The sequence below is a fragment of the Equus asinus genome, chromosome 12 (assembly GCF_041296235.1).
Source record: "Equus asinus isolate D_3611 breed Donkey chromosome 12, EquAss-T2T_v2, whole genome shotgun sequence".
Taxonomy (NCBI): Eukaryota; Metazoa; Chordata; class Mammalia; order Perissodactyla; family Equidae; genus Equus; species Equus asinus.
In genome coordinates, this window is record NC_091801.1 from 63,612,264 (window position 1) to 63,639,395 (window position 27,132).

The 27,132-nt window shown below is 40.5% G+C and overlaps 1 protein-coding gene across 1 annotated transcript in view; it reads right to left on the bottom strand.

Annotated features, from left to right (window-relative positions):
* Positions 1 to 27,132, bottom strand: part of EXT1 (exostosin glycosyltransferase 1) — a 271,633-nt gene that overhangs the window by 9,168 nt on the left and 235,333 nt on the right. Inside the window, exons 2-8 of the mRNA XM_044780760.2 lie at positions 25,994 to 26,087; positions 24,328 to 24,435; positions 19,235 to 19,354; positions 11,795 to 11,927; positions 9,393 to 9,511; positions 8,198 to 8,293; positions 3,275 to 3,364 (exon numbers count right to left, since the gene is read on the bottom strand). Of these exons, the coding sequence (XP_044636695.1) occupies positions 3,275 to 3,364; positions 8,198 to 8,293; positions 9,393 to 9,511; positions 11,795 to 11,927; positions 19,235 to 19,354; positions 24,328 to 24,435; positions 25,994 to 26,087 (760 nt within the window). The remainder of the gene's footprint in view (positions 1 to 3,274; positions 3,365 to 8,197; positions 8,294 to 9,392; positions 9,512 to 11,794; positions 11,928 to 19,234; positions 19,355 to 24,327; positions 24,436 to 25,993; positions 26,088 to 27,132) is intronic.

Here is a 27,132-nt window from a genome sequence, read left to right on the forward strand (position 1 = left end):
CAGGCCATGCTGTGGTGGTGTCCCACATGCCAGGTGGAGGAAGATCGGCACAGATGTTGGCTTGGGGACAATCTTCCTCAGGCAAGAGGAGGAGGATTGGTAACAGATGTTAACTAAGGGCCAATCTTCCTTGCCAAAAAAAAAAAAAACAAAACGGAAGCTTGGCGGGGAGTGAGGCATCTCAAAGTTAAAAGACAGCAGGGGAGAGGACAGTATTTGACAGAAAATTGAAATCAGGTCACCATAACCTGCACATCATCCCTGGTGTTCAATACTAACGGCGCTAACTGACGGGATAGTATATTATACAGACGTTGTCAAAGAATCAGCCTGCCTGTCAGCACTCTTTGGGGTTTTCCATTATTCTTTGAAAAGGAAACACATGCCCTGGCAACTACTATAGAACCCAATGGGGTGTTTTCATCACATGAATTTCTTACTATCTCAAAGCTGTTTCAAGTCATTTCAAAAGAACTCAAAAGTAAATTCAGATAAAACTATGATTCTTGTGATAGTTCTGCTTTCATGCAGATCATTAACACATCAAAGAAGGCAAAGGTCAGCTCACAGGTCTTTTCTCTTAAAAACCAACATCTGTTTTCTTTTGAGAATTTGCAGCAACTCAGATAAATGTAAATAACTATAAACCAACTATATCTAATACCCTTTAGAGGATGCTGCTTAAAAACCTATCCTTAATACTACAGAGAGACATTTAAACAAGCTAAGAATCCTTAGAGAGGAAATAAAATGAACCAACATCTATTCACCTAAAAAAAGAGAAATGAGAAGTCCTTGTCCTGGACCTTTTGAGGCAACACAGCCACTCCACTATCAGCAGGCAAAAGTAAACCAGACTGCCAGTCTCTTAAATTTACATATCATTTCCAACCCACATTAACTTCTAATTACTTCACATACAACACATGTTCCTCCCAGCATGCACTGAGTGGCTGGAATTGCTATTCTTTGAAAGGAAATTCACCAGCACATGCATATATCATAGCAGCTGAAAGTTATTTCATCATGGGGCAGGGAAAAACAACTCCTAGAGTGAGACTAATTGTCTTGTGCCCAGGGGAAGATAAAAGCTGAGTCAATAGTTCGGGTCATAGGACAATGATTTAGGTATCTGCTGTACTTGTCACAACCATATGTTCCACCATGGCAATGTGCTGTTTTTCCTGTGTTTGTCCTTCAAGAGCCACTCTCCAATCTTCTTGCCATGCTCTGTGCCCTGGGATGATGGCATCCTATGGACGGCACAACCTGGTCCTCCTTGCTGGCTGGTGGTTGATGGGGGAGTTGCCAGCAGGAAAATGGAGGTGAGACAGAGACAGAGGTCAGGGTATTTCTTCCCTGCCCCCTCCCAGCTTTGGCACCAGTTGTCACATCCCTCCATGATCACAGCTCTTGTGGGGTAGTCTCTTCTTCCTGGTTCCATCTCTCAGGGACTCCGGAAACACTCTTTCCTTCCCCCGCTCCTTCAGGCCTCGTGGTGGGAGCTGCTTTCTGCTCGTGCTCCTCTCCAGGTGCCTCACCATCTCTGCGGGGTCCTTTAACCCCACCTAACTCTCTAAATAATTCCTTCATATGAATCACTTGATTTGAATGTTGTTTGCTGCCATGACTCTGAAAGCTACAGGCAGGAATTGTGTAATCGAAGTACCCGGCACGGGGACCAGAACAAAGAAATCTCTCAATAAATACTTGTTGAATGAGTGTGCTCTGGGGATGCCAGCTTCCCTTGCAGGAAGCAGCAGAAAAATGCACGCTGGAGTGTCCCACACCCTGTATTCCATAGCTGTCTTTCCCTTTGAACATTGAACGTGTCTTCTCCCCTCCCAGCCCTTTCTCCTGCCCACTTACACATGACACAATTGGCCGTCTGTTCACACTTTAATCCCCTCAGCATGCATCCTTCCAATCATTCATTCACCAAGTATTTATAGAGCTTGGGCTAAACAGAAAGCATTTCACCAAAGTGAGGCCCAGGACATTGTGTCCTGGGGTTATTTAGGTTGCCCTTGCACATAATATCTGTTCAACTCCATTTGATGGAAATTGGAAGCATCTATGGAATTTCAAGAAAGAGACACTAACACAGCTAGCCTAGTTTAACACCGAGTCCTGGCTCTGTGGGCAGCAGGCCATTAGAATCAGACTGGCATCCAGGAAAGTGCATGCTGGTAAGTGCTGATATTCAAATTGAAAAGAAAATGATTAATTATAAAAAGGAAAAAAGAAAGGGAAAAGTATAAGTAGTTAAGTCTCCATGCTTTTTGGCAGCTATGATTAATAATGCATTTCTGATACACTACATTTTTTGTTTCTCTTGATGAGGAAGATTGGCCCTGAGCTAACATCTGTGCCAATCTCCCCCTATTTTGCATGTGGGATGCTGCCACAGCATGGCTTGATGAGTGGTGTGTAGGTCTGTGCCTGGGATCTGAACTTGCAAACCCTGGGCTGCCAAAGCAGAGCATGATAACTTAACCACTATGCCACCAGGCCGGCCCCATACACTACATTTTTATCTAACTGACTTTTGTCCCCTCTATGGTTTAAAATAAGGTCTCAGAGATCAATACTCATTCGAGTTGTAAAAATTGGTTTTCTATCATATCCATCTTTCCTCTTCTCTCTCTCCTCCTCACACATTCTCTGTGCAATCTTATTTTTGGCACAAAAACCCGATCCTCTGAAATAGCAGGATCTCCATCTCAGCCTTGAAGTGAAATCGTTCGCTCTTGTGGGGGTGAAAGAGAATGAGCACTTCAAATCGAGACAGAAAAGCTGCCTTTAGAACCCAGAATAGTTTTCCCTAACAAAGGCAATACACACCTGCACAGGCGTTAGGGTAACTGTTAGGGGAAGGGTGGGCTGCTGGCTCTGGACAGGGTGGTCTCAAGACACTGCTAAACAGGTGTCTCCCCCCCCCCCCCACCCCTCCGCCTTGTTTCTTGTGCACACCTGCCTGCAGCCATGGTGTTTAAAAACAAAAAAGGAGGGCAGGCAGGAGGGGAGAGGTGAGGCACAGCCATACAAATGAGGAGCCAATCAGCAGAGAAAACAAAGGGGAAAGGCCCTCGTGAGCGTGCCAGGTGGTGGCTGGGTGCTACCAGGAACTGGGTTGATTAAAACCGACTCTGCAGGAATTTCTGAAAAATGTTTTCGACTTGGCCAAGGAAAGAGCAAAAGAGGCGCTGGATCCTTGGGGTTTGGGGCAACGGTGTGAAGAGGCCACTGCCCGCTCCTCAGGTGTGGTGCTTACCTCCGTGGTTGAAAGCACGGTGTCCTCGTCGAGGCTGAGCACTGCATCTGTGACGATGTTGTCATAGGGCAGAAAACGGCTGCTCATGACCTGGGAGTAAGGAAACAGCAAGCAGGAGGGAGGGAGGGAATTAGGGAAAAGAGAGGTAACTTGAGAGTCTTGTTTTCAGGAAAATTCCCCATCCTCACTTTCAGAAAGAATGTTCTACCCTCATGTCACTCCTCATTAAAGACTTCCTTATCCCATCAGTGCAGATTCATTTGTTCCACAATTACTGGGCACCTACTGTATACAGACACCTTGCTAGTGAAAGGGAGTACAAAGGTAAATGAGAGACGTTCTTTGTCTTGGAGGAGTTCATAGTCTGCGGAGAGACCCATATGCAGGTGATCAGTGCCAGCTGGATATGCAAAATGCCAGGATTCAGAGGATGCAGCAAGCAGCTGCTGGGAAGAGCAGGTGAAGGGCTCATGGCAGTGACAAGCAGGACCTCGATGGACAGGAACTCACCAGGTACAAATAGAAATGAGGCATAACCGTCAGAGGGCTCAGTGGATGCAAAGGCACAGAGGAGAGACCCAGCACTCTGAGGCCAGGAAAGAGCAGATGGGTGGAGCAGTGAGTCCAAGTTGGGACACACACCACTGAAAGGCCAGGTCATTGTAGGAGGTGTGCAGACACACACTTAAAAATTCTCCTATTTATTTATTTTAGCACAGATTAGAAAAAAATATATGTACCTATTAGTAGCTTTAGCAATAAAAAGTTGTAGTGATTTAAAAATAATTCTATTAAAATGTAAAGTAAGCTTATTTAAAGAGATATAGTAAATAAACAATTGCACATGTGGTCCATGGGTTTAGGACAATTGTGCCGATAGTATATGAATAAAGTATGGGCGACTCCAGGATAAGGCATGGTAAGGTATGTGTATGTATGTGTGTGTGTGTGTGTGTGAACGGTGAGGGCTTTGGGGACAAGGAGATCAGTCAGAAAAAGCGACACTGGAGAGACTGCTCTGTGACGGTCACAGCATAAACCTTTGTTTTGAATGTACCATAGAACAATTAACCATGAGAATGACGATATTAGAATAACTAATATTTTTTAAAGATTTACTAGGTGCCAGGAAATGTTCCGAGTTCTTCATGTACAACATCTTGCTTCATCTTTATGACACCCTCATTTGAGAGGTGAAAAAACTAAAGCACAGAGAGGTTAAGTGTCCTGCTCAAGATGGACCCACCAGCCTTTCACCTCGGATGGTGTGGTTCTATAGAGCACCTCAGCGACTATGCTGTTCCTGTCTCAGGTTTGAAAAGGACCTCAAAAGTGAATTTGGGGCACATACAGCAATCTCACATTCACCACCTTCTTCTGGAAGTTATAGTAACAGTTGTGACACCCTCTCTAAATTCACACTTGGAGACCAAGAGAAAGGACACAATTGCCATCAATTCTCAAGACACAAAGGCCAGGGAATGAAGCAGTTGGATACTGGAGACAAAGAACAAAGGGTGACACTTAACCTGGCTGCCAAGGGTATGCTGTCCACAAATTTGAATCCCCCCTACCCCACGGCCCCAAAGAAGCCCAAGCTATATTTACATCAAGAAGCCAACTCATTGGTAAGCTTCATCTCAGATTCGGTTTATATGCATGTGAAGCTACTGGAGGGCATATGACATTAAACGACAGAAGTGTCCACTCTAACCCATCTCTGGGAGCTCAAGGGATGTATCTGCAGCATAAATGGCTCCAGAGTCTGTTCTTACACATCTGTCAACTGGGTCAAGCGTTTTTTTTTCTTTCTCAGGCTTTCAAAATAAAATAAAATACAAAGCGATCAGCAACCCCACATCCACAGTGCTCGGAAATCTCAGCCTGAAGCAATTCTCCTGATGCTGTTTACATGTCCACCGACTAACACAGAAACCATTAGCTGCCAGCTTAGCAATGCCCTGACCTTTCCTTGTTAAGCCTACAGGGGAGAGCTGCAAAGACAAGGCCTATAAATTCAAGATAGAATTTCTCAGCCAAAGCTGCAAACACATCAATTTTAAATTCAGGGCTAGACATGGAGATTTAAAATGGGGAATGAAGAGGACATATGGTTTCTTCCCCATCATGGACCCAACCACTGGTTTTAAAAGGATCCATTTCCTTTTTCTGAACCTGCTTTATTCACAGAGGTTAAGAGCCCATAAGCCAGCCACTTCCAAATTATGGTGTAGAAACCAGAAGCTCTCTTTCAAATACCTTGCCACAGCTACACGGCAAAAATGGAATGGATTAGCATGAAAGGAACCAATGAGTACACAGTCAATCCTGAGTGATTTGGGTTCTCCTCGTTAGTTCATCCAAGAAATATTTAGCTACCATGTACCAGCCCAGTCCCTTCTAGAATTAACACACATGACTAGAAAATGACCAAGACTCAAGAAGTTTACTGCCTAATGGGGAAGATAAGAAATTATAATGAGCACAACAAGAGTTAACATTTATCAAGCAGCTACCATGTGCAGCCACACTTCTAAGTACATTTACATGTATAGTATTATATCGTTTGATCCTTTTAGCTACTCTATAAGTTAGGTATTATGACTGCTTCCATTTACTGAAGGGAGGATTGAGGCACGGAGAGTTAAATAACTTGCCTTAGGCCACACAAAAGTAAGTCTGACTCTAGAGCCCAGAACGCAAATCATAAACATTACAATGGCTCCCAGAAGAGCAGTGGACTTTATTGAACCCTTGCTGTACAAGAGGCACAGGGCTAAGCAGCTGTTCTGCAGTAACTCATTTGATCCTCACTATGGGCCCAAGTCTTAGCCCAGGGTCCCTAGAATACAGAGTCTGAAGAAAGACTTAAGAGTAAATGCTTTACTAGGCAAGGCAATCCCAGGGCAGTAAGAGTGAGGGAAAAGGAACCACGTGGTGCACTGGAATCAGTGGCCGAGGTGGAGGCTAGGACAGAACAAATGGCCAGAAGCCTGGTGATACATATGGCTGGGAGAATCTGAGATATCTTATAACACACATCCGATAAAGCCCATGTGAAAGATATGATTGTTATCATCATCATCTTGGAAATAAAGAAACTGGGTCTAGTTGCTGAGGGTAAAAATATAAAATCAATGAGTCTGTGCATAAAAATGCAATACTAAATACAGAAGTTAGAATGCCTCCCAGTGAGTCAATCAGACTCTATGCTTTTTGAATATCCTGACATATTCAAAGAAAGACTTATCTCCTAGAAGGAGATCTAGTCACCTATGAAGCACAAAAATCAAAGAATCTCAAAGTTCAAAGTTAACAGCATCCATCTGAGCATTGTCAGGGCCATAGGCATTGGAATTGGGGAGACAGATGTAAGGGGCTATAGGCAGGAGATTTTTGTGTGCCAGTCCGTTTTGTGAAACCATACCTATGGTGAGATGGGTTCATAAGGGTAAGTAAGATTGATGCCTGGAGGCAGGTGATTATTCTAATTCCCACCTTTTCTCATCAAAAGCTTACCAAGCAGCTCTCTGATATAACCATGTTGCTTGACTCCAGCTGTAAGAAGGCCATCACTGTAGTTGTCATATTCCCTACTGTGTTCCGACACGTTGCACAGTGCCCAGCACATTGTAGACACTCATACATTGGAACTGACTAGATAACACACTGATTATCTTGTCCACGTGACAGTTGCAATTCTCATTGCACCATATTGAACCCTATGAAATTGCCAGTTTTAGCAAGACAAATGATGACTTCAAAAGGTTCAACCTAATCAATTGATACTTTTTGTTTGGGCTCAAAGATGTTTTACTTAGTGTGAGACAACCTCTCATGACCTAACTCCCTGGGGACTGACAAAAGAAGTCTCTTAGATGACATGGCTTTGTCAATCTCAGTTTCATTTAGTAGCAACTGATTTCTTCACAATGGATAAGATCTACAAGAAAGCAACAAGCAGAAGCTAGAGAAAACAGAACTTACCTCTGGCTTCCAAAAGTAGAAGACATTTCAAAGAGGAGGTAGTATGTGAACAGGGGCTTAAAGAATGTATGGGAAGTTTGAGAACAGAGACAAAAAGGTGAGCACGGGTGGTCAAGACATACAGCAAATGGGAAAGACAAAAATTAGAGGACGGAAGGGACACAGTACAAGTCAGATAACTGTGACTGATTAAATTTGGTCAGAGGACAGGGTCTGGAGTGGAAAGCAATGAGAGAGAAGATTGGGAAGGCCAGCTAAGGCCAGATTAAACAGGGACTCAAGTGCCAATTTAAGGGATTAGTAAACAGATTCACTGAAGGGCCATGAGACGATTAAGAAGATCATTCAGTTCTAGGCAAAATGAATTGGGGAATGGAAGCGGGGGGCTGGTGAGGCAGTACTCATGAGAATCTCTGATGGAGATACCCAAACAAAATTAAGGTGAAAATATCCTTTTTAAGATAAATGTGAGGATGAACCACTAGCCTGAAAGACACAACTAATCCAGATTAATCAGCTAAGCAAACTCCATGCATCACACCACCATCACCAGCCTCATCTTCATCCTCATCATTTATGGAAAGACCACTGTTGCCAGCCCCCGAACTCATTTAATCCTACTAGCAACCCTATGAGGTATGTATCATTGTTTCGACTTTGGAGATGAGGAAACTGAAGCTCAGAGGAGGAAAGTATATACAGGGTCACAAATCTCCTAAAAGTTAGTGTTGGGACTCCGATTTCCCTGATCTGAAAGCCTATGGCTGACAAAGCTGAGAACCTTCACAGAGAGGCACAGTTTTAGAAAATACAGTCCAGGGCTAGCAGCTTCCATGAGCAGGAGAAAGACAACTAGAGCCAACACCCCATGTTGTGCCCTATGGAAAAACGAAGATTCTGCAGTCATTCTATATTTAGGTCCCCTTCAAGTCCTACCTTGTTTTCTCCTTCAATGACGATGACAGGCACAGCAGTGGCAGGCCAGCGGTGTTTGGCTGGTAGGGGCTTGTCACAATTCCATAGAACTATGATCTGAAAGGGACAGGGGATCATTAGATGGTCTGGTAAGGCTGGATTGATAGGGGCCTCCAACCCAATGTTTCTTCCCTCAGAGAAGATGGAGATTAAGCACAGCAGAATGGCAGACATCAAAACTGAATTTTAAAGTGAGTCCACCCCACACAATCTTCAGAATCTGATCACTTCAACAACTAGAGACAGAGGACAAAAAGAGTAAGCTAAAAAATTACATCAAGGGGGTAGGAGAAAGCTGGGGAGAAAAGAAGTTATTTCAGGGTTGCTGGATCTTAATAAAGTAGTGTCCTAAATTCTGATACCTTATGATGATGAGTGAGATAACAACACTGATCAAATTAAATAAAAATGTATATCGAACATCTGAACATCTGCTATGAACTGCGCTACACCAGGCAATGTGGGAGAAAAAGAGAATTCAAGATAGAACTAGCACGAGCTCATGTTTTGAATTATCCAGAATAGCTGCTGATTTTATGTGACTTTATTATTTCCGATAAATAAGTTTATTTCAAAAATGCATACTTCCACATTATTTCTTTCCTTGTTTGTAAACCTTATAGAAACTAATTTACAAATCAGAAAAACCACTGTTAAGAGTATGGAAGTGACACCGATTTGGAAAATATGTTACCGTAGATATAATCTTCTGCTATCAATTTTATAATTAGTCATGGCGGCAGTGAAAGAAAAGCTGATGCCTCTTGACACCACCAAGATTGTTTCTTCTATTGAAACTTAGTTTTATAGGTCCTCCCAGGGGCATTTCTGATGTTACTTTATAACTCTAACATTTAAAAACAAAATAATGCACTTATAAATCCTTTAAAGAATGTGTTGGAGAATATATGTATTTTTAACCTACCCCAGTGCAAAGATCTCTTTGTAACCCACCCCTTATCTGCGCCAGATTTTACTTCTAAGAACCTCTAAGTTGATGAAAAGGGCGTAACAAGGCATGACAAATGAAAGGGGAGTAACGGGGCATGACGGTAGATGGGTCCCGGGGAGTGAAGCGTGCAGCAGGTAAGGAGTGGGAATCTCAGGTCCACTGAGCTGGAGGAGGCAGGTGCGGCTCTGGCCACCCCCCACTCACCTGGGCACAGTACTGGGATTTGGCTGCAGCCACGAGAAGTTTCAACACTGGCTGGGACTGAGAGACCAGCGGGGTCACCGCATGAATGACTGCAGTGAATTTGGAAGGGGGCTTTAAACCTGAAACAGAAAGGGGAGAGGAGCCTAATGAAGCACTGAAAAACAAGACTTAGAAAATTACTCCTCCTTGCTCCATTGCCTCACCCTGGAGCTAATGCTCCCGTCTAGCATATTTTTCCTTCGCCTCTGATGTCCTGACAGAACAAAAACAAGGTGAAAAGCTGCTAGTTAACTGCTGCCTTCGTCTAGAGACTTCGATAATTTACAGCTGAACGTCCATTTCCAGGTTCTTACTTTGATATCCTTTTCCTCCCTTGGGGATGTATCTTTGATCTCCCTTCTGCTTTTTAGGTACCCACAGTGTAAATACACACACACACACACACCACTCATCACTCTCAACTCAAGAAAAGTCTACTCCAGTCACTCACATCTCAGGATGTTAGGTTTAAGTAAATGCGCTCTCTCCCAGGGTGTTTGCATATGTCTTCTTCGTAATTACGTAGTTAAGAGGGTTTTGCCTGATCAGCACTATTTCACATAATAACTGGCAAGTGGTAAAGGTTAAAAGAACAGCATCCAGAGCAAGACTGCGTAGGTTTGAGTCCCAGTTTTACCACTTAGTGGTGGTGGGATCTTGGAAAAATTACTTAACTCTGTGTTTCCAAAGCCATGAAATGGAGCTGATAGTCACAGTAGCAAACTTGCAGGGTAACAGAATTCAATTAAAGGACTTAATGCACGCAAAGCACTTCGAACAGGACCTAGCAAATAATAAGTGCTCCATATGAGTTCGCTGTTATCAGCACCACCACCACCACCACCATCATCATCGTCTTCATCAACTTGAAGAGGAAGCCTCTATACTCCCAAGAACCTCTTCTTTCAGGAGCAGTGACGTCGCTGAGAGAAAAAGTATGTGAGGCAGGCTTCTGCCAACTGTGTGCTCTGAAGTCCTATGCAGAAAGGTGTCATAAACGTGCAAAACAACCCCCGTCACCAAAGAGAAAGAAGGAGAGGGTTTCTCCCTCAGATGAGCTTTCCCATAAGAACTCACTAAGAATTTGGAGCCAGTTTAAAAAGCCTTTTCAAATTTCATTAGTTTGGACCCACTAATTTTGCATTTTAGTAGCTTAAATCCAAACAGGAGACGGCAGGGACATTCAAGGTGAGCTTTGACATTAACGGGACAGAGGTAAGAATCAGACAATATACATTAAAGAATTACACAAATGTTTTGCAGAGCAAATTATATCATCCAATTAGTACTTTAATTGCATGTTAGAAAGAAGCTAACTTTCCCGCTATCTAGACACACATTCAAGATTTTGTCAAGTAAGAATAATAAGTATGATGGTGGGGCTCCCTTTTTAACAGTGAAGACAAGTCACTGTTGTTAGATTTTCCTGTAATAGTTTAAGAAGCATCATTTACACACTTCTAATGTGCTAACTCCAAAAATCTTAATACTCTTTAAAAAATACATAGAAATTGTATCAAATACTGCCTTACTCTGAAAATTACTAAATTCTAAATGTATTTAGTGAACCCAGTGCGGACCGTTCACTGATTTTGATATGGTCCTCATAACACGTTTGGTTTGGATTAAAGGGTTCTTGACCAGTGGTTGATACTTCAGGCCATGAATCTGAATTTCTTTAAGTTTCATCTTATCAGCTAAATATGTACAACTCAAAAAAGGGTGAAGAAGTTATTGGAGACTATCAGCATTGGGTGGAAAGTCTAGAGTCTTCTTGCCATGTCAACTGGAATCTCTGCTTGAGAGTGGAGACCGTATCTCACGTGACTTTTTATTTCTACCACCTAGCATGGTGCTAACATAGCACATAAGAGGAGCACAAGAAATGTTGAACGAGTGATAAATTTGTCCCTTGTCATATATTCTTAAATCTTTCACCTTTCCCTTTATTAATTCAGTTTTTCTTTGGTACAAGATAGAGAAGTTGGGATTGTGGAAAAATATAAAAAATTAGAGATCTTGTAGCTCCATTTTATCTATGATGCGACTTAAAACCACAGCCAACCCATTCTCATGTTCAAAATGATCCAGAATTTGGGAAGCCTATTTCTCAAAAAGAAATAACTCTACTATATATAAAGTGTAGCTGTTCAGATAAGAAGGAAGTTTTTCCAGTTTTCAATGCTCTGCTGGATTTATAATTCCTGACCTTGATACACTGTTTATGACAGGGCTCTAGAAAGCAATCTCCAATGCAGGCTGTTAGGAACACCCTGCTATAGAATAGAAAAATCAAGGGACCTTAATTATGGACAAGATCTGGAGAGTAAAAAAGGGTAGCTCCCCGGAAGGAGCTCACTTACCTAAATTAGCATAGTAGTAAGGAAAATCTCCCAGATAAGATGAATACTGTGGTAGTACGAACAATCCTCCAGGATGTTTGTTCCATATTAAACTGTTACGTGATATGTGCTTGAATATTCTGTCCTGAATAATCTGGAAAACAAAAATGTAACACATGCTGAGGATGAGACCCTGATGGTATTTGACAAGGATCATGCTCAGTCCAAATTGGAGGGATAATGACACTCAAAGTAGTGACTCTACCCCCAATTCCTCACTGATAAAAATGTGTGAGACACAAAGAGAGTAACAGAGCAATGGAAAAGCGTGAGACAGAGAAAGAGACGAATTAGAGCTAATCAAATTTCCTAACGAAACTTCAGTTTAACCATAAATTCTATCTTATCTTTTCATAATAATAAGTCCATGTTGATTTCACAGTAGAGTGTGTGGACCAATTTCCTTGATGGTTGAGCATCTAGCAGTGGTTCTAGATAGACATTGGGAAGATCTGTTCTCATTGCACAGAGATGTCCATGTGGACCCTGAGCTGGCAGCATATTGAAGGCATGACACATTCTAGAAGGTGTTGAGGTTTTGATCTGTTTCTCTAATTCGGGAGACAGATTTATATGCTTGTCATAGTTCCTTTCAAAGTCAGTGGTAGGACTTTGGGGATTGGTTAGCCAAAGTTTTCTATATTTCATCTCAAAAAGTAGTGAGTTAACAATTGTTCAAAACATCCTACATAACAAGACAAGAACTATGGCTTAGGAAGACTATTAATAACCAGGCTAGTTCATTAGTTTCTTTGGACTTTGGGACCTTGCAGATCATTAAATTCTACATTTAGAGTCAAACATTTTCCCATCCTGAATCATTTGTCAGATGAATATGATTAGTTCACTGTGCAGATTTCTCTCTGTGACTTTCAAACTCCTGTAATTAGACCATCCACTCATTAAGATATGATTTGGCAAATAATTAACTTGATACAGAATTTCATGTTTTTAGCAATGGTTTTTTTCCCTGTACCTAAAAAAAAGAAAAAGCCTGCATATGTAAAGAGATTAAAGAGCTAAATCATCATTTTCCAGGTCCCCATTTAATGCAATGTGATTTTAAGTACAGACTATTTTAAATGGAGTTTTATTATTTGCTAAGGTTATTAACACTCTCATCTCATCCCACATGGAGACTAGACGAGTAATAAAGTGAGCTACATTTATCTTTGCAAACCTTATCATGTTTATATTTCTTAATGAGAGAGAAGAAAGGAGGCAAGGAGGAAATTCAGAAGAACTCAAATATCTTAGTTCAATGATCTCTGCATTTTATCTGTCCCCCAGATCGAAACTGCTAATTTTATATGGCTGGGCAGAGGTTTCTAATTTGGTAGAGATTTTAGGAATCTAGCTAAAATGTTAATGTTTACTCCTTGTGGTACAACAGAGATGTATTAAAATGCTGCTATCCAGGCATTAATTATGAGAAAATTGTCATGGTTGTGAAAAGGTTTTACATGGCTAGGAATTTCAATTCAGACACCATTTATCCCAGCTTTTATTATTTGCACCTTCCAAATCTACTGTCTACTTATTTTCTTTGATAGTTTTTCACTTAGATTCTCTCTCTTTTTGCTTTCCAAATTTATGTAGGTTCCAGTATGTGGTCACTTAAATAAGTTTGGTATTAAGACATAGAATAAATTGACAATAGGTAGCATCATAAATCTGATCCACATACAAATGACATGGAACTCAGAAATGTTACAAAATGGGCCACCATTCACTTTGGGTTTCTGGGTGGTATGCTTCTCATTGTCATAGACTCCTTCTGGTTCAGTATCACAACATTGTTATCTTTTCGAATTCAAGGATATGGTAAGTTACAGTACTCTGAAATACCAATAAGCATTTTATACTCTCTTCAAACGGATCTTGACAGGAAGATATCAGCAAAGGTATAAGAGCAATTGCAAATGTAGATTTTAACCTGGGTCAAGCAGTTTGCCACTTTTATGTCTCCCTTTCCTCATTGGTAACGAAACAATGAAATATCACATTAATTATAACAGCCTCTCAGAATTTGTTAGGAACAACTGCCTAAGTTTTCATAGTTTTTAAGACTTGATTTTCTTGTCTGTGAAAAAAATCTCGTTCCTGTATTCATTTTCTAGGCATATATTTTTCCCTTTTTTCACTGCTATAATATCATAGATAATATATATTATAGATATCTTCCCATGTTATTAATAGCATTCAGAGTTTACTTATCCTAAATGAGCAACAATAGTGCAATTTTTTTCCATGCAAAGCAATGAACATACTCATGAATAAAATTTTTCCACATTTAAGATTGATTCTTTAGGACTTTGTCAAAGAGTATGAACACTTTTAAGGCTGTTCATATGTATTGCCAAATGTGTTGTTTTTTTTCTTTTTGGTGAGAAAGATTTGCCCTGAGGTAACATCCATTGCCAATCTTTCTCTTTTTTTGCTTGAGGAAGATTAGCCCTGAGCTAACATCTGTGCCAATCCTCCTCTATTTTGTATGTGGGATGCCTCCACAGCATGGCTGATGAGTGGAGCAGGATCCAAACCTGTGAACCTGGGCCACCAAAGCAGAGTGTGCAGAACTTTAACCACTCGGCCATGGGACTGGCCCCCACCAAATATCTTTTTAAAAGGTTTATAACAACTTGTCTTCTCAAAAGTTTGAAAGAGTATGGATCTCATTCCACCAGACAGAAAGGTCATTTTGTCCCTCTTCTAACGTCCAATTCTGCCTATTGCTACCCTGAACAGCTCCCATGATCCTTTCAGGGCACTTAGTGCTCACTCTTTATTGTTGTAGAACAAGACATTACATTTAGAAGTTGGACATTTCTTTGGCTATAAAGAAAATCAATACATACACACAAACACATGCACACACATAATACAAGATTTTTTTCATTATTGCTCCAAAAAGAATCCTTAATAAGGATAATATTTCTTAACGTGAAATTCAAAGGGAAGAATCCCTCCTTATTTTTCTTTTTTCTGTGCCATCCTTTTTTTAAATAATGGACTATTGGTTATAGTCATTGTATGTGGCCCTGACTTGGTCTTTAGACCAATGCAATGTTGCCTAATACATGCAGTGCCACCATATGCCACTTTGTTTCAAGGAAAAGCAATTTTCTATTTCCATTATCTCATTGATTTTAAAGTTTCATTGTACAACAGCATCAGCAATATCATGGTTTGAGTGTGCATGGTTAAATAACTGAAGAGAAAAATGGAGAATGAATACTTCATAAAACTCCACGAAAAATGTGCTTTCCAAGCTATCATTAGCTGTTTTCATATATTATTACAATCTCACACACTTTTCTTTTGCTCACCTTGATTCTGACTGAGCTCCTATGGTTCAATCCTCAGTGCCAGGTTACTGTCGTGCAATATTCTGACAAATAATGGAATCCATGAAGGAACACTGTCTTTGCAGTGTTTTATCACCGTCCTATCATTACTTCTCTATTTGCACAAAAAAACTAAGCTCCAAAGAGCGTAGCTCTTATTAAATAGTTCTTTAACTTCAAGATGCAGAATTAGGAAATCTCAATCAGATTGGAAATACTAGGTGAATCCCAAATATGATAGAGTGCACCACAATGGAATGTACCAATACCTGACCCTGGCATTGGAGAGAAGGATGAGGCATCCTGTTTTCAATTGTGTCTAAGCATGCCCTACAACTCTAAGGCTCATAATCTCCAAAGACCAAGTAAGCCCCTACCATGGCCTAGAATCTGGCAAGTAAGGAAGAAAGAGTGTGAGTGTAGAGCATCCCAAAAGCAAGGGATCCTCAAATTTACGTTGTTGAAGGGTAATTCTGAATTGTCTTCATGTCTTGGGAGCACCAGCAGGGACTGAATGACCTATATCATCTAGTTAAGTGCGTGTTTTTGAGATGTGATATTTAAATCGTTCTTATAAACACATTGGCTTTGTTTATTTGCGTATGTTGATGGCATTTTCTGCCATTTTCTCTGTTTTTTTTTTATTTATGTTGAATTCTGGGGTAATCTGAGTTCTGAATTAAAAAGGGAAACTGGATGGTATCTCTCATGCAATCAGGTTGAGAGGTCAAATTGGTACAATCCAATCTTGAAACTATATAAAGGAGATTTGACAGTTGCTATAAATTTGAATGAAGTATATGGTTTGTAGTGTTTTCCAAACAACTGTGTCACTAAAGAATTGAATATCTTAAATCTGAAGGGAAGAAGGCCTTTCCAGGCAGAGCGATGAAAACAGCTTGATTTAAGATCCTATTCTGATGAATACAACACATCCAACTGTTATTACAGGGTAATTGAGCACTGCTAACTTAACAAGCAAGAGACCAGATCTGTGTACCAAACCACACTCAAAAGAAATGTAATTAATGAGATACTATCTTTCACCTGGCAAATTAGTAAAGTTGTGTATGTGTGTGTTTTAATTATGATCCTTAAGGCTGACAAGAATGCAGCAAGACAGGGTCTCCCCCAGACAGCTTGTGCGAGTCTAGACTGATACACCCTTTTGAAGAGTAATTTGGCGATACATATCATGAGCCTTAGAAATGCCTAGACCGTTTGGCTGAGTAATCCCAGTTCAAAGACTCTATCCTAAAGAAATAGAAACATTGTCTAAGCTTCATGTAGGAAATCATCACTTAGATAAAGACTTCTATTTCTATATCTATGACAAATAATTAGAAACAACAGTAATAGTCAACAATAGCAGATTGGTTAAATGATAGAGGTTCATGAAAGGTTGGTGTACAGGGTAAAATAAAAGAAAACACGTGGTCTGGGTATATTAAAGTAGACAACCAATAATGCAGGATTAAAAGATCAAAAACAGACCCTAAGATGCATAAAAGTGGCATGTGAAAACAGTCAGGAAAGAAAAACCTATGAAATGTATTGGGAAAACTACACAACAATTTGTCAAAAAAAAAGGTTTAGATTTTTCAACACAGATTATATATAAAAGTAAACTGGATTAAATAGCTAAATGAGAAAATTAACCATGAAAGTACTAGAAAAATCTAAGTAAATGTGTGTGTATGAATAAAATTATGGGTCGAAAAGTCCTTTCTACACAGATGAAAAGATTGCACAATCTAAACAAAATTGAAAAGCATACCACAAATTGAGGGAAAATATTTGCAATAAGTGAGTCAAAGGGATAATATTTTTAACATAATAAGCTCTTAAAAATTTATGACAAAAAGCGTGACAACACTGTGGCCATTTCTATTTCTTTCTTTGTGAGTTGCGGAAGCAAGAAATATATGAAAAATATTCATTCATACTAATATCCTAAGCAATATAAAATAAGAAAATAATGGTTTATCATGTAAAAGACATCATGCTCAATACTGGTGAAAGAGAAAAAAAAAACCTTAACAGGTCCTGTCATATAAGTTGGAGGAATTATAAATTAGTTCAATTCTATTGGAGGAAAATGGACAATTTATATTAGAAATCTTCATATTTGGCATATTCTTTGAAGCAGGACTTCGAATTCAAGGAATTTATCCTAAGGAAGTAATCTTGAACCCTCACAACAATTTGGCTCGCAGGCTATTTGCTTTGATGACGGGAATAAAAATGAAAAACCAGAAACAACAGTAATATCCCCAAAGTGGAGATTACTTTAAAAAAATTAAGTGATATCATAAGTGGAATATTATATAGTCATTAAAATAATTGTAGAAAAAAATCTAATAACATGAGAAAATATTGACAATATATTATTAAGCAGAAAAAACAGGTTATAGACTAAGTACAGAAAGACTCCTTTTTAAACTAGAAATAACAACATATTTACAAATTTGCCTAGAAAAAAACTAATATAGATGTATTGTGTGTGTGTGTGTATATATATATCAATAGTGATTTTGCATGGGTAGATTATATTATATTTTTATGCTTTAAGTATTTTCCATTATTTTCTAAAATGAATATACACGTCTCTGATAAAAAGCACTCATTCCAAAAGGCAAAAAAAAAAATGACATTCAACTTTCCTTAAGAAGGGCTAGGAAGGGTCTTGGATGGAGGACAGGATGGAAGAAAAGAAAGGTGTAGAATCTGTTACATATTCACTCTATTGCACATTCAAATCTGCTGCTATGAACAAAAGTGAAAACTCAATCAATTTTAATTGAGAAGAATGCTTTTGGAGGAGGAAGAGGAGTTTGCTTGAAATAAGGAAGCCCTTGGAAGCCATTCAGATCCTGCTGCCTTCATTGGCGGGTCTGGGTCGTAAATAGCCCTTTTCACTTAGTTCCAGGATAAAAACAATGTGCACTGTTCATGAGAGGACAGGCCAGCTAGAACATGCCCCCAGGCGAGAGCAGGACCAGGTGAGGCTTAGGGTAGGTAAATGCCCCAGTAGGCCTGGGGCATGGCCAGCATTGACCCTGATACCCAGGATGTCAAGAAAACTGCGATGTGGACAAAACCCAGTGACTTCAGTTTTCTTGGCTTTACTCAGACTTCTCAGTGTATGCTCCAAATTAGATTAGCTTTTGGAGCAGTAATCACTTTTCCAAAGCAAATACTCCAAAAGTGAGGCCACAAATGTCTCCACCTCATCATGCGCACATGCAGAATCACCTCAACGCTGTGCTTCACCAGAGCACCTCTGCTCTCCTTCTTGCAAGCCTGTAATTCATGAGTGTGCAGTTTCCTAAATCTTTTCTTAGCTTTTTGTGCTACTTTGCTGTAGCCTCAGGCCATTGCTATCTGCTCCACTTCCAAAGGTTTTAATGATCTCCATGCTCCCTTTCCTTTTTCCTTCTTGCCTTAAAAAAGCAACTTGAAGATGGGCACCTCTTTCCCTGGAAGATTTTCTGATTTCATAAACTTTAACAATTTCTGCACCAGATAGGTATAATCCGGATATCCTTCTTAACTCATCCTTGCAACAGTAATGCTGGTTGAGTTGCACATGTCTTGAGAATTAATTTTGCTGTCCCTCAATGCCATTGGACTATGGTGTCCAGGAAACTAGTCATGTTTTTAGAGTGGTAGAAGATTTTCCCCTACTTGGTCACTATCTATTTTCTAAATGGGCTCTAGAAATATGTCTTCAAAGGATGCCACTGAGTGTGAATGACAGGAGGGCTGTCATTAGCCACATGTTCCTGAAATGATGTAAGACAGAGCCGATCTCTGTGTCAAGGAGTATTATTTCTCTCCACGTCAATTTTCCTCTGTGGAGTTTGTCAGGAATGGAAGTATTTGCTTAGGTATGGCAGAGCAGGTAAAAGGGGTTTAACTGACATATCCAAGTACTGAAAATTCAGTTTTGCCCCATTAGACCAATTATACATCACCAGCAGCAAAACAAAAGGCTGAGAGAAGTGCATAAAGGACCATTATTCAAGACCAACAGCCAAGTGGTCTCACTTACCTCTAGTGTAGTTAATACAATCTTCTCAACTGAAGAAAAATAAGCCTCCCACAAGAATTGTGTCTGCTGTCTAAGTGCTAGGATTTTATCCTGATGAATAGACCTGATTGTAGAAGGAATCTGTAACACAAGGGAAACACATCATAACTGTAACTGGAAAACAATGAGATGCCGTTTGATAGAAATAACTCACTTGGGTTAGGCTTTTATTCTTCGTAGCATTCAGCTTGGAGCACACAGATCTACTAAAAACCACCAAGCCCTACGTTGAAATGCCTGTAAGAGGTGTCAGGTACAAACAGCACTTACTGCGAAGCAGCTTTAATGACTTTTAATGCACGAAAGTTAGAGTTCACCTCTAAGATTTGGTAGCAGCTCATCAGTTGCCTGGGGTATTCTTATAGTAGCAATTGCTGTTTTCCCCTCTTAGCGTCCCACAGATTCTCAATCCTGCATATGGAGAATCAAATTTCACAGAGAAAGAGCTACAGACCTTGGGGAAAGGCTGAAAGACATCATGCCCCAAGCACTTGTAAGATATGCCATGCCAGGGACCACACATTATCTACAAAAGGGCTTTTTAGGGAATGTCTCTGAGCCTCTCCCTTAAATCTGAAGCTGGGGTTAGTCATTTCTATGTGCACATCCCTCCTGCCTCACCCCAAGAGTTTTCCTGCTCCCCAGACCTCTCTCTCTGGCTCCAGCCCTTACCCCAATCTAACTCAATCTGTCAAACATCACACGTTTAGCCATCACTGCTCTCTACCAGGCTATATAATATTAAAGGAGGGATCTATGTCTTATCCTGCTACACTAAAATGTGTAGGCTGGGGGAGTAGCTTTTATATAGTTGTTATTCAAGAAATAAGAGCTGAATTCAACATAGCCATCTGAAGCCACCATAGGGATATCATTATCTTTACTAGCAATATATCTTAACGGTTAAGCACAAAGACACAAGTGTTAGACCAAGGTGGGATTCTTGGCTCCACCATTTACTAGTTCTGCTTCTTTGGACAAGTGACTCGATCTCTCAAAGATTCCATTTCCTCATTTACAAAGTGGGGATACAGTACTAACATCTTAAGGTCATAATGAAGATCATATAAGTACTTAGCAGCACCTAGAACATGGGATGCTTAATTAATATAGCAATTATTATTACTACTACTATTATTATTGATATAAGGGTGATGATATTCAAAGTTGGACCAATTGTGTAACATCTACGTGTGAACCTGCTTGGGTCTGGAGCTCTGAAATGTGCTTCCTGGTTTCTGGTGAGTTTCCTGGGTTTGCTCCCTATCTTCACCTGGAGTTCAAGGTCTATTTCATTTATGGAGTCTACACTCTTAGGGGAAATTCTTTGTGATTAGCAAGTGCCCTTTTGTGTTCACCTCTTTCTGCATGCTTGCCTCCCTATGTGTAACTAATCAGAGAGACATGGGGGCCCGGGCTGAACCAGGAATGCTCTTCGAGCTGCTTTAATAACCAAGTTACCCATGGCATTGTGACTAAGACTACATCTGAATTTCTACTGCAGGGGAAGAAGGTGGTAGCACATTTTTTGAATCAAGACTACTCTTAGAAGGTGGAATGAAACTGCTTCACAGTAAGAACAGAAGGACAAGCTCACTTGCTTTGGCAATGTCCTAAAGCAGATACTAAATCTGTGCCCCAAAGTGTGTATCTGGATGCCCAACACTGAAGAAACATGGAGGCAACAGGTGAAGGAGAAACACTGGCAGGCAAACAGCCTGAAACCAGAGCTCAAGGTCAAATAGGAGGAAAATACCCCTGGAGAAGGTAGAGAAACCATTCATATCATGGATCCCTGAGTAGTAAAAGAAAATTTATTTTTATTTACTCCCTGAGAAAATTACCTAGATTGCCAAAGCAAGCCTAGAAAAAAATTATCCTGTTCAATTTTCATAATCATGCCCTCTTCTAAATGTCAATGGTATTTTCTAAGAGTCATATAGGTTGACTTCACTGTTTTTATCATGGTCACAAGAAACCAATTCATTAGAAAAATGCTGAAAGCTATCATCACCATGCCATCTCCAGAAAAAAGAATAGGCTATGCTTATGAAAGGAGAAAGGGAACATCATAGATTAACCTACCAACACGTTCCCCTCTCTTATATAAGCCACATCTTGATGTTACTACATCAACTAAAATATATTCTACCTGTTTGGGCGTATGATGTTAAGTGTCTGACGGCACTCTGCAAAGTGCTCTGGAAGATAATTCCAATTGACTGAAAAGACAGAGTTCCAAGTTTTCATGGCATTTGGCTATTGGTTATTAATCTGCTTGTCCTGAGAGACAGGTACGGGAAAGTGATAAATTAATTCCAATTTGGCCGGATTGTTCAAAGTTGCAGAACTCAATGAAGTCTTAATAAAAGGTCATGTATGGTACCAAAACTAATGGAATCTACCAAAATAGACGTAGGAAAGCAACATTAAGCTCTCTTAGTGACACGATGACAAGAATATATGCAAATAAAAACATCAGAGTTGTTCTAAAACAGGAAATGAAAAACTGTAACATAACAAAAACATCTCCCAGAGCAGACATTTGGGCTCAGTGCCAGCTCTTTTAAAACCACTGTCAACGACAGTGCAGTCGCTGTTCAATATGCAGGCAGCTGTGCAGAGAGAGACAGCAGATGAGAGAGGAAAATCCCAGCAAGTCTGCATGGGTGTAGAATGAAAATCAAAATCTTTAGAGTCAAGCCAAAAAGTTGCTTCAGAAGGTGAAATGCCATCAACTTTGGTGAAAGGGTAAAAGGTGGACAACCACAATTAAGCCTCCTGGAATGCTCTCCATCTCCAAGACAGACTCAACTTGTGCACATCAAACTCCCAGGAACGTTGGTACGTACAGGGAGAAATTATGGCTCATGTTTTTTATTCCCTTTATTTTCCAAATTTCCTTTAATGAACATGCATTATTTTTAAAAAATCATAAAAGGAAGAGAAATGGCAACATGGAAAAGAACCACATGTATTACTTTTGCGTGGCCTTTCATGAGCAAATGTTTTAGGAACACCCCATCTCTGCATGCGGAGGACTCTGCTAGATCATGGATTCCTCTTTTGCTTCTGAGGTGCCAGGGGCCACAGAGATTACAGACCTGAGTAGCAGACAGAAGCAATGTTTTGGGAGCTGCGTTGGCTTGGCCTGCCTAATGCACAGGGCTGTCAGTTATACATATTTCACCTGTTACTTTACAGAGTGCCACCTTACTTCCCCAGTTAGCTAGCACACTGGCCAGCAGCGCAGAAGCAGAATCAAGAAGAGTTAGAAACTCGATTTTCTGGATATCAAAAAAAGCAAGGACATTAAAAATATTATTCTACAAATATCTGTGGCAGTTCAAGATAAAGTACATAATGCCACGAAAGAAAAACGTTAAAGTATTCCATAATTTTATACAGAGAACAGATTGCTGGTTACCAGAGTGGAAGGGGAATAGGGAGAGGGCGAAAGGGGTAAAGAGGTACATGTGATGTGTACAGTGACGGCTGGAAACTAGACCTTTGGTGGTGAACATGATGTAGTCTATACAGAAGTCAAAATATAATAATATAATTATACACAAATACAATGATATAAAAATATAATGATGCACATCTGATGTATATAATGTTATAAACCAATGTTACCTCAATAAAAAATAAATATTAAAATATTCTATAATTTTAGAAAAAGGAGCATTGCAATTTATGTTGATCCTAAATCATTATTGCACAAAGGGGCTTTAGAAATCCTTAGTGACTGACCATTTCTGTCCTCGGATTTCTCTGTAAGTATCCCCCTACCCAGGCAGCCTGGAGAAGTTCAAACTTTTATTAGGCACCCTTGTCAAGGACTGGTTGACTATGTATGTGTGAATTTATTTCTGGGCTCTCCATTCTGTTCCATTGGTCTATGTGTCTGTCTTTTTGCCAGTACTGTACTGTTTTGTTGACTGTAGCTTCATAATACATTTTGAAATCAGGAAGTATGATGCCTCCAGCTTTGTTCTTTCTCGAGATTGACTTGGTTATTCAGGGTCTTCTGTGGCTCCATATAAATTTTAGGATTGTTTAAAATTTCTATTTCTGTAAAAAATGACAGTGGGATTTTGCTAGGGATTGTATTGAATCTGTAGACAACTTTGGGTAATATGGACATTTCAACAATATCCAGTCTTAATTCTGCAACACAGGACAACATGGATGAACCTTGAGCAGATTATGCTAAGTGAAATAACGAGTCACAGAAAGACAAATGCTGCATGATTCCACTTACATGAGGTACATGAGTGGAATCATGGTTGCCAGGGGCTGGGAGAATGGGAAAATGAGGACTTACTCAACGGGCATAAAGTTTGAGTTAAGCAAGATGAACAAGCTCTGGAGATCTGCTGTACAGCATTGTACCGATAGTCAACAATAACGTATTGTACCTTTCAAAATTTAAGAGAGTAGATCTCATAAGTGTTCTTACCACAATAAAATAAACCGTTAAAAAAAAGAAATCCAAGTGGCCAACAATAGATTTAAAAAAAACATTTTTCCTTAAAGGCTGCTCTTTTAAATATACATCTTAACGATAACACTCGCTCAGACACCCAGACTCGATCATTTGAGCCATGATAACACTAATTATAAGAATCAACCCTAAAAAAAAGAATCAACCCTAGAGACCTCTCTCTTTCGGAAAATTAATCTCAAGGCAAATAGAGAAACCGGGGAAAGGAATATGAAGTGGCAGGATGGTACAAAAATTCTCTGGTATCATTCCTAAAAATTCTAGATATTGAAAGGGATGGATATACACCTCTTTCTCACCACCAAAGTTCATGTCCTTTACCTGCAACTTCTCCTTTTCCGAATATATTCCGTGGACCTGGGCAGATTTTGTGTTGGAAAGTGAACAATGTCATATTAAATGACTTCATATTCACCATGACACAGGCAATTTTCTCCTGATAAAATTTCTTTTATAGAGCTGACCTTTTGGATTCATCTTCTTTGAAAGTTTGGACGGGGGCAGCAATAATCCACTGATGTGTTGAAGGCCACAGCCCCTCCCTTACCTGTAATAACAATCTCTCATCGCCTATGACGGCAGCTTGGTTCCAATTAATCACTTCAGAGAATGGCAACTCCCATCCATTGCTGAGCATCACAGGGACACAGGCAGCCTGTGCAAAGAAAGGGGACTTCATGAGTGTGAGGAAAGTGGCATCAGGAACCGTTCCAATCAGGGTGATATCTGTATAAATTCAAATTCTGGCATTTCTTAAGTTGCATGGATCTGACTGCTTAGGCCAGAAGGGAAGTAAGCTTTTATGAGTTATCAAGTCCACATGAAGACTGTACGTATCCAGCCAAGGTTTTAATATTTGCAAGTCTTGCCCTAGAATGCTAAAACCCCATTTCTATTCTAGTTCATGGTTTGGCTGACCCTTACTTTCATGGAGAAGATTGGCCTCACTGGAGAAGTTTTATTGATGTAAGAAAATCATTCACCAACAAAATCCTAGCATAAAACCAACCGTGAAAATAAACAGTTTTGTCAACGTAACTGCTTCAAGCCCCCTTGCAAGTGGTTTCCCCCGATGTCATGAGCCACAAAGAGCAGAATGTGGCTTGGCATTCCTGATAAAGCATTTTGTGGACTTCACTATTAGGGCTGCTCACCTTTCTCTTGCTGTGCAAACATCTGAACCAGAAGTGTGTTCCCTTCAGTGTGGAAGGATCCCAACCACTGTTGTACCAATTTACTACCTGCACGGTGATCTACCAGCCAATAAACACCAGGCTAATGACAAAATTCTGGTTCCAAATAACTCATAATCCAAACCAGAGGATAATTTGCTCCACGCAACATCCCAAGAGGCTACAAGAACATTAGTGAAGGTATGCTTCACAGAACACACAGAACAGACTGGAAAAGACTTTCAAGAGAAGGAAGCGCTTCTGCTGGAGGACATGACAGAAGGATGGAAGTTAGGAAGCACCATGTCAAAAGCACAGATTCAGGCAAGGTGCAGAGAACAGAGGAGGAAAGAACAGAGCAGCCATGGGACAAGAAGTGGAGGAAGAGAGAGGTTGAGAGCATGCTTTCTCACAATCAAGGGAGGCCGGTTGCAACTTCCAGGTGGAAACGTGGACATCTGTCTCAACAGGTGGAGGCATTTCTGCAGAGTGAGGTTAATGAGCGGAGAGACTCCCGCGCAGGCCCTGGAGCTGCAGCCGGTCCCCTAACTACAGAGCCTCCGAATAGCTGGGCCAAATGAGTAGCACCACCCTGTTGGGCATCACTCTCAGTATTTAGAGGAACTGAGTGAAGACTGAGAGGGAGGACAGGACAGACAATTTTGCTTTTGGTAAGTCCCACCAATAAGCCATTTTCATTGCTCTTGAGACTGGCTTCCAGAAGAAGGGCAGAATCTCTGGGAGAAGCCCCGCTAGGCTGCCTGGCTGGCACTCAGCTCTGACCTGTGTTTGCAAACATGTCCCTAAAGAATCCATCGTCCCTTTCTCATGTCAGAAGGCAGGGAGGGAATCCCAATCCCCCACTTATAAAAAATGCTGCCAAAAAAAAAATGTTGCAGATCTTCTTGCAAAAACATATTTCAGTTGTTCAAGGCAAACCACACATTCTCTTTAGATCCCAGGCGAAGAGGAAAGGTTCAACCCACCCAGTCTGACTTCAGTCCTCAGCCCTGTTCTGGGAGGGGTTTCAGGGTCTCTTACCTGCAGAGCCTCCAGGAACCTGAAGGACCCAAGCCTGCGACCACGAGGAACCAGACAGAAAGTGGCATTGTGCAGCATTTCCCGATAATCATACCTAGAAGGAGAGGAGGAGCCATCAGCAATTGAAGACCCATTAGGAACTCGGGGGGTGAATGAACAGCTGGGGGTGCACAGCTGCCTGAAATTACCCAGAGCAATTCAGGAAATACACCAGGCGTGCAGTTTTCACTTTTCCAATTTGGGGTGGGAGGTTGTTGCGTGAAGAAGAAGTGTGAACCTTCAGGTTGGACAAAGCAATTAGGGTCCTTTGCAAACTGTACATAAAAGACAAGTCTGATGGTCCCAGTAACAATTTGGCTTGCCAAGCCTTTCCTTCCAAAATCAGATTTTTATGTCTTGATGAAATGTATTGTCTCCAGAAGTTTAAAACACAAATCACTGCTAGTTATTCTTTTTAAATGTCATGTCATTCAGCAAAACTAAGACTGTTGTTTCCCACCCCACAAAGCCATGCTATTAAAATCTACTCAAGAAACCTCCATTACAAGCAAAAAACAACATTTATTTTCTCCTTCAAGCTGGAGTTTCTACATTTAACCAAGAACATTCAGTTACCCCAGACAAATACTCCTGTATAAAAATGGTTGACGTGACTTAACAGGGGAAAAGGAGCTGAGACAGAAGGAGCTAGCGTAAGAAATGGGGAAAGAGGACTAACAAAAGAAAAAATAATAGTGGGGGTGTGGAAAACTGGGCTGCGAAGAGATGATTGTTTCTCTTACTCAAATACCACTTAATGGTCTTCCATTGCTTTTGCACTTGAAAAAATGCAAAACAGAACGTGAGTGTCACCTGTCTTTTTATGCTGGTGAAGGGCAGGAAAGATGACAAGCATTCCGTTTTGTTTAGGCTACCGCTTTAAAAGTGTTTCCACAAACACATTCCTGAACGCGCAGTTTCAAGTTCATTACGAGTTTAAGAAAACTTGGGAAACTAGAGATGGCTCGTGTCCTGTGAGGGCCCAGATTCTCAGAGCTAAGATGAAATCACTCTCATTTTTCAAGAGTTTCCGATGCTCAGCAGACAGGTGTGACTTTGACAGTAGCATATGTCACCAGCATTTTCTGACTCTAATAGTC